The following is a 12,693-nucleotide window of genomic DNA, read 5'->3' as shown; positions in this document are numbered from 1 at the left end:
CCATGTATCTATCCAATTTATTCTTACAATTCAAGATCGAGCCTGCATTCACATCAGATGGTAGTTCATTCCACACTCCCACCATTCTGAATGAAGAACTTTCTCCTCACGTTCCATCTAAACCTTTCCCATCTCTGCTTAAAACTATAACCTCCCCCAATCTAAGTGGAAAAAGCCTACTCACATCCACTGTCTATATCTTGTAAACCTCTAACAAATCTCCCCTCATTCTTCTTTGCTCCAAGGAATAAAATCCTAACCTGCTTAATCCTTCCCTGTAACTCAACTGCAGAAGACCCAGCAACATCCCAGTAAATCTTCTCTGTATTCTTTCAATCTTATTGATATCCTTCCTGTAGTCAGGTGACCAGAAATGCACACAATATTCCAAATTTGGCCTCACCAATGTCTTAAACAACTTCAACAGAAAATCCTAAAAGCTTTCTTTACAACCCTTCAGGGAACAATGTAACTGTATTCCCAGATCACATTGCTCTTCCGCACTCCTCAGTGCCCGAGCATTTGCTGTGCATGCCCTACCTTGGTTTTCCCTTCCAAAATCCACCACCTCACACTTGTCTGAATTAAACTCTATCTGCCTTTTTTTGGCCCAGTTGGTCCAGATGCCTCTGCAAGCTTTGAAAATTTTCCTCTCTATCCACAACACCTCCTATTTTTGTGTCATCAGCTGATCCAATTATCATCCAGGTCATTGATATAGACAAAACACAACAATGGTCCCAACACAGATCCCTGAAGCACACCACAAGTCACAGGCCTCCAGTCTTAGAAACAACCCTCCACTACCACTCTCAGTTTCATCCCACACAACCAATTTCAAAATCAGTTTGCAACTTCTCCATGAATAACCTTAACCTTCTGAACTAACTTTTCATTGTATTGTGATAACACCTCCTGTCAAGGAAAGAAAATAAACTGCTGGTAGAACGTGCAGAAACATCAATTCCTTCCTGCCCTTCAACAGGTTCTTTATTTTGGCTCCATTTTCCAGTATCTATAGTTTTTTGAGTTTCCACCTGCTTACGCTCCATTTGATTGATGCTTCCCCAGTTGACGTCAGATATTTCTCCAAACACAAACTAAAAATTACAAGGAAAAATTGTCTAACATGGAAGGAATCTGGTTACCTGACATCAAACATAATCCTTACCTTATTGTATACTGAGGGCAACATGTTCGATTCATTACGGGCTTATAAACATACATGCCACTCCTGAAAATGATTAAAGATTGCATATGAGAACATTATTGTAAATTAAATTCAAATATGGATTATGGTTTGAATTAAATATCTGGCTCACCACGCAATGATGATTGTACAAAATGGGTTAATAAAATTAGGATAAAATATGTCTTTAATAAAAGGTATAGATTATGGAGTATAGGTATCATAATAGGGACATCTCAGTAACACTTCACAAAGAGATATTAACAATTCACAAAAGCCACCTCATTAAAAATGCAAGAGCTATGCCGAAAGTGGAGCCTACAAGTCTGTAGTGACTTTGCAGTGACAGTGGAACTGCTTTGGAAAGAACTTAATTGGACTGATGTAATGGAATAAATAGACAATTGTTTTAAAGGGGCAGATGTTTAGGCTCTGAAAATCATGTGGTTTTGCAAAGAGGTAAAAAAACACGATTTTTGAGAGCCCTATCACACATGCAAGTGATCCCAGGAATTAACTGCCAATTGGCCTTTAAAGTGATAGTGTGAAAGCAAAATCAGCTCAACGCTGGCATCAGATAACGTTGTCTCACGCCGAAACCCCCGAGAACAATCCCTGGCATCTGCAGACGCCAGCGTTGCAATCAGGCAAGTGTGAAACAGGTAATTGCATTGTGGGATTGAAATGACCCAAGTTTTTGCACGAGTACAGAAAAGTGAAGGAAGAAAAGATTAAGAATGTATAAACTTTGCCATGGGAAAGTCACAGCAGGGGAGAGAGAGAGAGAGAGAGAGAGAGAGAGAGAGAGAGAGGAGAGGAGAGAGAGAGAGAGGAACATAAATAGCAATAGCAGACAATTTTTAAACAGCACAAAATTTATAAAGATCATGGGAAGAAAAGCAATGGCGGACCTAGCCTCCCAGAATTCTATGCAGCTGAAACTTCTCTACAAATGTTCCATGCATGCAGCCCTTTTGTTGCTGCATGGAACTCTGGGAGGACAGGTCCACCATCGCTTTTTCCCATGGTCTTTTTTCTAATTTTTTCTAAAACATTGCAATAGTGCCTGCCTCAACCATCTCCTCCAGCAGCCCGTTCCATACACCCTCAACTCTGTGTAAAAATACATTATCCCTCAGGTTCCTCCCCACACCCATCTTAAACTGATGTTCTTTGGCTACAGATTCCCCTACTGAATCTATCCCTCTCATGATTTTACACAACTCTAATGAGGTCACCCCTCACTCTCTTATGCTCCAAGGGTCAAAGCCCTAGTCTGCTCAGCCTCTCCCCATAGCTCAAGCCCCCGAGTCCTGGCAATATCCATGTAAATCTTCTCAGCACCCTCTACAGCTCGACTTCTTTCCGAAAGCATGGTGACTAAAACTTACCAGCATCCTATACGACTGTAGCACAACCTCCTAACTTCTGTACTCAATAAATGATGGCTAATGTGCCACCCTATCTGCCTTTGACACCACTTCCAAGTTCCTATGTACTTGTACTCCTAAATCACTCTGCTCTTCAACACTCTCCAGATCCCTACCATTCACTGTGTAGTATCTTCCCTTTACTTGGATTTAACCATGTAGGCTTCAAGCAACATTAACAAAGGTAATCAGAAGTTATTTTTCTTGATGTGACTCTAAATTGTACAAAGTGGTTGCCATATTTCCTGTTACTTTCAAGAGTTCATAAGAAAGTACATATCAAAGCTCATTATTTTGTTTCTTCACAAGTTCTTCAAATGACATGGATGTGCATTTTTTGGCTTCTAGTTTGTGGTTATCTGAGTGACATGTTAAAAGAAAAAATACTTGCCTCCTCCAACCACGGTCAATTAGATCCTGATAGTCTTGAACAGTCATAGTATGAGCCCACATACCTACAACAAAGATACATTCAAATTTCTTCTGAATCTCTCCAAATACTGAACAGCTATAATGATATACTGTACCAAAATAGAGAGGTATCTGTGCACTATTAAGAGTTCTCAGACAATTTACAAATTTAGCATAATGGCAAAAGCTGGTAAGCAAGATCTAGTTAACTAAGGCATAAGGAATGGAATCATAAAATAATGCACAATTTGACCCATCTTTAGTAATGCCTGATCTCATTAACCAGCTTTTATTCCAAAGCTGTAGAGATATTTCTCCAATGAAGAGTTTTTCCTTGTTGCTGAATGAAAACCATTTGCAATTTGAACACCCTAATTAAGTGTCTTCTGCTCTTAGAAGAACCATTGTAATACAAGTGAAGATTCTGGTTAATTGCACCATTCTCGAAAATCTCTTCTGAACTCTCCAAAGTATGGCTATTCATTCTGAAGGGCAATGCTGTCAATTTAACACAGTTCTCCAGCAAGGACAGATTCTTAATTTGCACTCTATTCTGTAGGCTTCTTCAGGTGGATTCTCCGCTAAGAATGCGCCTGAAGAGGAGGAAGCGACCCTTTGAAATGCCGTTCAGGTGGCAGCACTAAAAGTGCAGCGCTGGCCACCTGAAGGGACAGCTGTACTGGATGCACATCTGAGCCCACTCCGGCTCCTATCCCTTTGGGCTGTCATATTTGGGATTTTGGGATGGCTGGCTGTCAGCGCTGGGACAGCTGGTGAGGGCTGTCAGCGCTGGGACAGCTGGTGAGGGCTATCAGCGCGGGGACATCCCCCGGTGGGGGAGTACGGGGCTGGGGCGGCCAGTGAGGGAGTATGGGGCTTACGCCCGCACACAAAATCCCACTAAACTTAAAAGGTGAGAGGTTTCGATAAGTCATGATTCTCAGTCCCCGCACTGACAGCCTACGCCGGCTGCCCCTGCCCTGATGTCCCGCACCGGGGGAAGGGGCAGCTGGGAGAGGAGCTGTCAGGCGCTCGCCAGCTGACTGTCATCCCGAATGCAGCCGCTTTCAGGCAGCTACATTTAGATGGCCGGGGTGGGGGGCTCTGTGCTGAGGCGATTATCCATCTTGGAGGAGGGTTACAAAGTTAGCCTCGCAGACACCTCCTGTGCATTCAAGTGGCCATAATATGCGGCTTTACAAGCGGAAATTTTGGCCATCCGAAAATGCCTTTTGTTTCCAGAAGAAAAGGACTTCTGCATTTAAACAGCTTTTTTTCAGCATGTCATGTGGGATACATCCCACCAGGCCCTTAAGGGCATACAGCTAAATCTTCTTCAAAGGACCATCTTTTTCTTGCTCTCAAAATAGAGAATATGAAGAATGAACCTCTGCTCCCAATCAACTTCTCCAAGCTTCAAATAAGGCCATAATTTGTCTTTCTCCCCCAATTTTGCATTTTCCCCACAAGGTCCAGCTTATTCTTTTTCATAACGAGCTTGAAATTTAAGGAGCTATGATCACTATTCCCAAAATGCTCCTCCACTGAAACTTTGATCACTTGGCCAGGCTCATTTTCTAATACAGGGCCTTGCATGACCCCTTCCTTGTTTGGACTAATCTGCATGCTGCTTTAAGAAACCTTCCTGAGTGCACCAAACAAATTTGGTCCCATCTAATTCTCTTGCACTAAGAAAATCCCAATCAATATTGGGGAAATTAAACCATCCATTTACATTAATTCCATTTAATTTTAACACTCCTTGGCAACTCAGCAATTATGCCCAGATTCTACCATTCACCTGCACATTGCACCATGTATATGACAATAAACTCTTTATCAATGTCCACGTACACCAACATTCTTACTTGATGCAGCTATACAGGTACTTCATGAAAAAAAACAATTGCAATAGTATAGATTAAAGAGATGAGTACAAAAGAAATTAATATTAAGTTACCATAGTGCAAGACAAAGAGGGTCGACAGCCCTTTTTCGATGTTGCAGCAGTCCGGAAAGCCTGATAGCAGTTGGAAAGAAACTGTTCTTGAACACTATCTTCTCATAAAAATAGCACCGAGAAGAGATTGTGGCCAGGGAGATATAATGTTGGCTGTTTTCTTGAGGCAGTGTCTCTCATCATCTTCTTCAATGATGGGATTTTGGAGCCTGTGATGAATCTAGCTATGTCCGCTACCTTTGAGATTAATTTACATTGGCAAATTAATCTACCAATCCTCACATCTCTTGATAGCAGAAGGTATTCTCCTCACACACATTATTTTGTGTTAACAAGAAATATCAAAATTCCCCCATAAAATTATCAATTCAAAACTTATCCTAACCTAGTTTTCCACACAATATTAATGTGTTGAACCCTTCATTGCATTTAAAAGACAAATTAATCCACCTTGAAGCAGAGGAGGACAATGTTAGCAAACTACTGACAAATACCACGCAATTAGATATCACATTTAATTACTGAAGTAGTGTTCCATACTCATTTATCCAAGCTCATAAAAACAAGATCTGAGGTATCAATTTCCATCAATGAATGCGATAACCTTGAAGAAAAATCAAAACTGCAGTTGATTATCAATTGAAAACAAAATGGGAGAAAAATGAAAATACACTGCAGGTCAGGCTGTATCCAATGGAGGAGAGTCAGAGTTAACGTTTCACGTCAGAGACATCTCGGCGGAACTGAAAGGAAGACAAAAGAAGCTTTTTTGGGCAAAACTGGGGTGACCATAGGAATAAGCTACAAAGAGATTTTTAGGTCAATGCATGAAAGGGAGCAGAAGGAAACAAACAAAAATGAAGAGCAGGATGATGTGAGAATGTCAAGTTGAAAATGTTCTCAACTGAGAAAAAAAAGCAAAAATGAACTGATACAGAGAGATTAGAGTTGACTGAGTTGTAGAGTTGTAGAAATCAAAATTTAATCCAGAAGACTGCTCTGTGCCCAAAGATGAGATGCTGCACCTCTTGCTTTGTTGGATCTGTGTGTCACCAAAAGGTGACCACACCAAAAGGTCAGAGTGAAAATGAGAGAAGGAAATTGGAAGTAGAAGGTGAGAGAAAAACCAGAGTCGTTCCTGCAGAATGAATGGAGGTGTTCGTTTGGCAAAGCAATTACTCATTCTGTATTTGGTTTCCTCAATGCTGAGACAACCAACACTGAACAACAAATACAAGAATGGAAAAAATACAAGTTAATCACTGCTTCATCTAGAAAGACTGTTTGGGTCCCTGGAGATGGGAAGAGGTGCAAGGACAAGTGTTGCATTATCTTTGGTTGAAAGTCAGAATAGGGTTAGGGTTAGTGAGAGAGGAGGTTGGTGGGAAAGGAGAAGTGGATCATTAAGTCACAAAGAGAATGCTTGCTGTGAAGTGCCAAAAGGGAGGATAGTAAAGATGAAAGGTTTGTTCTACTCAGAGAGGGGTTGAAGAAACAGGAAATGATGAGATGTAGTCAAGGGCTTTGTTAACAAAGGTACAGAGGAAACCACAGTTCAGAAAGAAAGAAACATTTCAGAGTCATTATCGGAGGAATTGAAAAAAAACAGAATGGACTCCTTGCAGATTATGCAGAACTCAAGTTTTATAACTTTGCTCATTTTCATCCTGCCCTCACTTTCACAAAGTCAATCTTTGCCTCATTTCTTTTTTGGAACTATTTGTCTCCATCTCATGAGATATACAGGTAAACAATCCTTTATCCGGAATCATTGGGGGACAGTGTGTTCCGAATTTCGGATTTTGGAAAGCCAGATTTAAGCCCACCCGAATTGTGCTGCCGTATCCATCCCCACCCGCTTCCAGTCATGCTGCCATCTCCCCCAACCCCCTTGCCCATCCGAATGGGCCCTCGCCCGCCCTGCCGGTCTCTCCCCCTCGCCCGCCCTGCCGGTCTCTCCCCCTCGCCCGCCCTGCCGGTCTCTCCCCCTCGCCCGCCCTGCCGGTCTCTCCCCCTCGCCCGCCCTGCCGGTCTCTCCCCCTCGCCCGCCCTGCCGGTCTCTCCCCCTCGCCCGCCCTGCCGGTCTCTCCCCCTCGCCCGCCCTGCCGGTCTCTCCCCCTCGCCCGCCCTGCCGGTCTCTCCCCCTCGCCCGCCCTGCCGGTCTCTCCCCCTCGCCCGCCCTGCCGGTCTCTCCCCCTCGCCCGCCCTGCCGGTCTCTCCCCCTCGCCCGCCCTGCCGGTCTCTCCCCCTCGCCCGCCCTGCCGGTCTCTCCCCCTCGCCCGCCCTGCCGGTCTCTCCCCCTCGCCCGCCCTGCCGGTCTCTCCCCCTCGCCCGCCCTGCCGGTCTCTCCCCCTCGCCCGCCCTGCCGGTCTCTCCCCCTCGCCCGCCCTGCCGGTCTCTCCCCCTCGCCCGCCCTGCCGGTCTCTCCCCCTCGCCCGCCCTGCCGGTCTCTCCCCCTCGCCCGCCCTGCCGGTCTCTCCCCCTCGCCCGCCCTGCCGGTCTCTCCCCCTCGCCCGCCCTGCCGGTCTCTCCCCCTCGCCCGCCCTGCCGGTCTCTCCCCCTCGCCCGCCCTGCCGGTCTCTCCCCCTCGCCCGCCCTGCCGGTCTCTCCCCCTCGCCCGCCCTGCCGGTCTCTCCCCCTCGCCCGCCCTGCCGGTCTCTCCCCCTCGCCCGCCCTGCCGGTCTCTCCCCCTCGCCCGCCCGACTCGCGCTGCTGTCTCTCTCCCCACTTGCCAGATTTTGGAGTTTTCTGGATTTTAGATGTCCGGATAAAGGATTGTGTACCTGTATTAGCAATTAAAACCTATTACAAGCCTACCAACTCTAACAGCTGTTTTGACTATTCTTAATCCCTGAAACATGAATTGTTTCTCTGCCAACATGTGCAGTCTGACCTTTGAGTATTTCCAATATTGTCCATTTTATAAAACACAAATGTCTGCAGACACCATGGTTGAAGTAAAAATACGATGCTGGAGAAACACAGCTGGTCAAATAGTGTCCTTTATATAGCAAAGATAAATGTTCAGACAACTGCTGAAACATCTACAAAAAGGTAAAATGGGAGGTGTGGGGGAAAATGAACATGGTTCTAAAGGCAGGAGATAATATAGGTGGTGGAGGGAGGGCACAGGAGCAAACAAGGAGAGGAGGGATGGGTAGGTGAAAAGAGAACCAAGGGAAAGATGGGAGGAGGGAAATGAGAGCAGGTTAGCAGAAACCAAAGAAGTCAAGGTTAATGCCATCTGGCTGGAGAGTGCCCAGACAGAAAATCAGGTATCGTTTCTCCAATTTAAGAGTGGTCTTGGTGGGATAGTACATGAGGCCACATACAGACATGTGAGAATGGGAGTGGGCTGCAGAACTGAAATGGTTGGCCACTGGGAGGTCCCACTCACTGGTTCTGATAGAGCTTAGATGCTCAGAAAGTGGCCTCCCAGTCTGCCTGATGTAGAGAAGCCCACAAAGGGAGAACTGATTGCAGCAAATCAATCCTGCAGATACACAAGTGAAGTGTTTCTTCACTTGAAAGGCCCATTTGGGGCCCCGGACTGTGTTGAGTGAGGAGGTGTGGACACAAGTATGGCACCTCCTACGACAACAGGGAAAGGTGCCGGGGTTGGGGTCTGGAGGGATGAGTGCATGTGGGAGTCACAGAGGGAACAGTCCCTACGAAAGGCAGAGGGGGGAGGAGAGGTAAAAATGTAAAAACACACCGAAATGCTGGAGGTACTCAGCCAGTCTTTTCAGCATCTTTAGGAGACAAAGATATATTGCTGATATTTCAAGCCTGAGCCCTTTTTCAAAGAATAAGCCAAAAGCAGGAAAACTCAAGAGTTTCAGAATTCAGACAACTCTGGCTAGGAGAGGAATCCAGACCAATGAAAGGATGATAAGAATCGAGGTGGGAATTTATCACGTTTGTACACGAAAGGGGACAGAATGGAGAGACTTTTTTTTAAAACATAGAACTTGCGTGATTTTTCCTTTCTGGTGTCTCCCTACCTTCAAGGAGTTGCCATTCACACAGGAACAACTAAAACTCCAAATATCTGCATCACATCTCAATTTTAGACAGAATACCTGAAGTGCAGTATTTAAAGACTCCTATTGCTTACAGATCGCCACAGTTCAGTTTAGACTGCAAGCAATCTGTGCAAATAACTATGGATTGAGGAGGTAAAATTTCAGAATGGAAATGAGTCCTTATCCTAGTTCTAATCTTTTTACACAGACTGTGTTCCAGGAAATTTGGAATAATTTCCTGGAAGACAGTGGCTGTGTAAAATAACGTAAGAGGTAGGAAAAGGCGATGGAGGAAGAAAGGGGGAGGGGGTTAAACAAAAGCTAGAGAAGTCAAAATTAATGCCTTTTGGTTGGAGGATGCCCAGTCGGAAGATGAGGTGTTGTTCTTCCAATTTGCAGGTGGTCTCAGTCTGGCAGTGCACGATACCATGATAGACATGTCAGCAAGGGAATGGTATGGAAAATTGAAATGGGTGACCTCTGGGTTATCCATGTTATTGCGGCAGAGCCAAGGAGCTCAATAAAGTGATATCCCAGTCTGCGTCCAGTCTCTCTGATGCAGAGGAGACCACAAGAGCACTGGATGAAGATTCACATGTGAAATGTTGCTTCACTTCGAAAGACTATTTGGCGCCCCAAATGGTAGTGAGGGAGAAGGTGTGGGTGCAAGTGGAGCATTTCCTGCGATCACAGGGATTGTATCCTGTGACTGCAACAGATTGGTGGATAGTGAGGAGTGGACAAGGGAGACACATAGGGAGCAGTCCCTGCAGAAGGCGGAGAGGGGAATTTGTCTAATGGTAGGATATAGTAGTATCTAGTAGGAGAAACATCTTCTCCTCTACCTGACACCAGGTAGAGGGGAAAGATGTCTCTGGTAGTGAGATCCTGTTGTAAATGCTGGAAATTCAGGAGGATAATGTGTTGGACGCAGAAGCTAGCGGGATGGTAGGTAAGGTCAAGGGGAACCCTGTGTCTGGGGACAGAGGAGCAGGAAATGGAGGAGATGCAGGTGAGGGCTAAGTTGATGGTGGTAGAGGGGAAGCCACGTTTGTGGAATAAAGCAAACATTTCAGATAATCTCTATCAACCTATCCTCAACTAACACCGCATCGTTTGGTATTTCTGGCACTTACGACAGGATCTCACTACCGGACACATCTTCCCCTCTCTGCTTTCTGTAGGGACTGCTTTCTCAGTGACTCTCTTGTGCACTCAACCCTCCCTACCAATCATCATCCTCCTCTGGCACGTTCCCCTGTGGCCACAGGAGATGCCACGGTTGCGCCCACACCTCCTACCTCAACGGAAGACTGGGACCCCAAACAGGCCTTTCAAGTGAAGTAACACTTCACTTATGTATCTACCCGATTGGCTGCATCCGGTACTCCCTTTGTGGCCTTCTCTATATTGGACACTGGGAGAATGTTTTGCTGAGCACCTTGGCTTTGTCAGCACCAGTGGCAAGGACCTCTCAATGGCTAGCCATTTCAGTTCTGCATCCCACTCACCCATCTATCCTTGGCCTCTGTACTAACCCATCAAGACCACCTGAAAATTGGAGAACTGATTTTTCTGTCTAGCCACTCTCCAACCCAGATGGCATTAACACAGACTTCCCTGGTTTCTGCTAACCTGCTCTCCTCCACCCCCCCCCCACCCCATCTTTCCCTCAGCTCTCTGCCCCTTCCCTCTCTTTTCACCTCGCCATCCCTCCTCCCCCTGCCTGCTGCTCCGCCCTCCCCCCCTCCTCCAACTATCACCTCCTGCCTTTGGGATGGTGCCCCCCCCCCCTTTCACCTTTTTGTTCAGAGGACTGCCAACATTTTCCCACGCACCAACGTTTCAGGCCCGCACTGAGCCCCATCAAGGTACAAGCAGAAAAGCACGTAGGTGTCTGAATAAAGAGGTGCGAGGAAGGAGGAAAGGAGCTAGACAATGTAAAGATTTTGTACCATCTCCCAGTTACCTCGTCCTGGGGGGGTGGATTCTGTTCCACTGCTGTATAAATGACCAGCTGAGCATGATGCTTTGACGTTGCCCGTTTTGTGTTGAATGATAGCTCGATGAGGCTATTATAAATACAATAAACAACCCCCAAATCCACACTTGCACCCCAGAGCTTTGCCAGACTTGGTGACCCCAAGCTGCAGAAGAGCGTGAGAGCGAGGAGCAGCCCATTCCCGGCCTCTTGCTGAACTCACTGGGCCTTGACCCAGCCCCCCCGAACGGGGACCACCTCTCGCCGCACCCCTCCGCATCGCCGCGCTGACGGCCTTCCCCTTACCGTTCGAGTAGTTACTGGAAGTGTCCTTGCAGTAACCACACATGTACCCTTCCTCCTCGGGGAAGTACTCCAGGATAGTCGCAGCGCTGGCGGCCATGATCCTCCACAGCGGGGCGGAACGAGCGGACCCCGCCCACCCACCAGGCGGCCGCGCCCAATCGGCGGGGAGGTCAGGCGCCCACCAATCGGCGGGGAGGTCAGGCGCCCACCAATCGGCGGGGAGGTCAGGCGCCCACCAATCGGCGGGGAGGTCAGGCGCCCACCAATCGGCGGGGAGGTCAGGCGCCCACCAATCGGCGGGGAGGTCAGGCGCCCACCAATCGGCGGGGAGGTCAGGCGCCCACCAATCGGCGGGGAGGTCAGGCGCCCACCAATCGGCGGGGAGGTCAGGCGCCCACCAATCGGCGGGGAGGTCAGGCGCCCACCAATCGGCGGGGAGGTCAGGCGCCCACCAATCGGCGGGGAGGTCAGGCGCCCACCAATCGGCGGGGAGGTCAGGCGCCCACCAATCGGCGGGGAGGTCAGGCGCCCACCAATCGGCGGGGAGGTCAGGCGCCCACCAATCGGCGGGGAGGTCAGGCGCCCACCAATCGGCGGGGAGGTCAGGCGCCCACCAATCGGCGGGGAGGTCAGGCGCCCACCAATCGGCGGGGAGGTCAGGCGCCCACCAATCGGCGGGGAGGTCAGGCGCCCACCAATCGGCGGGGAGGTCAGGCGCCCACCAATCGGCGGGGAGGTCAGGCGTCCACCAATCGGCGGGGAGGTCAGGCGCCCACCAATCGGCGGGGAGGTCAGGCGCCCACCAATCGGCGGGGAGGTCAGGCGCCCACCAATCGGCGGGGAGGTCAGGCGCCCACCAATCGGCGGGGAGGTCAGGCGCCCACCAATCGGCGGGGAGGTCAGGCGCCCACCAATCGGCGGGGGGGGGGGGGTCAGGCGCCCACCAATCGGCGGGGGGGGGGGGTCAGGCGCCCACCAATCGGCGGGGGGGGGTCAGGCGCCCACCAATCGTCGGGGCGGAAAGACGGCCGCGCCCACCAATCGGCGGGGAGGTCAGGCGCCCACCAATCGGCGGGGGGGGGGGTCAGGCGCCCACCAATCGGCGGGGGGGGGGGGGTCAGGCGCCCACCAATCGGCGGGGGGGGGGGTCAGGCGCCCACCAATCGGCGGGGGGGGGGGTCAGGCCCCCACCAATCGGCGGGGCGGAAAGACGGCCGCGCCCACCGGAAAGGCCCCGTCGGCCCCACCCGCGGAGCCCAGGCCCTGTTCAGACCATTGAGGCCTTCGCAGGGAACGCGAGGCGGATGACACTTGGCCGGCCGGCGGCTGGAGCCCGAAGCGAGCAGTGGAGGGGAGCCTGAGTCGGCGGGGGTGGGGGGTCTGCAGCGACT

General features: G+C 49.3%; 1 protein-coding gene across 9 annotated transcripts in view; it reads right to left on the bottom strand.

The window, feature by feature from the left end:
* Window positions 1-12,693, bottom strand: part of LOC138744162 (arginyl-tRNA--protein transferase 1) — a 101,640-nt gene that overhangs the window by 88,737 nt on the left and 210 nt on the right. For 5 of the 9 annotated variants that reach the window (XM_069899826.1, XM_069899828.1, XM_069899829.1 and 2 more), the window contains exons 1-3: window positions 11,303-11,483; window positions 3,011-3,074; window positions 1,172-1,234 (exon numbers count right to left, since the gene is read on the bottom strand). In XM_069899826.1, the coding sequence (XP_069755927.1) occupies window positions 1,172-1,234; window positions 3,011-3,074; window positions 11,303-11,399 (224 nt within the window). In that variant the 5' untranslated portion in view covers window positions 11,400-11,483. Of the gene's footprint in view, window positions 1-1,171; window positions 1,235-3,010; window positions 3,075-11,302; window positions 11,484-12,693 lie in introns of those variants that run through there. The other 4 variants (XM_069899827.1, XM_069899835.1, XM_069899834.1 and 1 more) reach the window with 2 other exon arrangements.

The sequence above is a fragment of the Narcine bancroftii genome, chromosome 10, assembly GCF_036971445.1.
Source record: "Narcine bancroftii isolate sNarBan1 chromosome 10, sNarBan1.hap1, whole genome shotgun sequence".
Classification (NCBI taxonomy): Eukaryota; Metazoa; Chordata; class Chondrichthyes; order Torpediniformes; family Narcinidae; genus Narcine; species Narcine bancroftii.
Note: the sequence above shows the minus strand (reverse complement) of the source record. Positions and strands in the feature narration are given on the sequence as shown.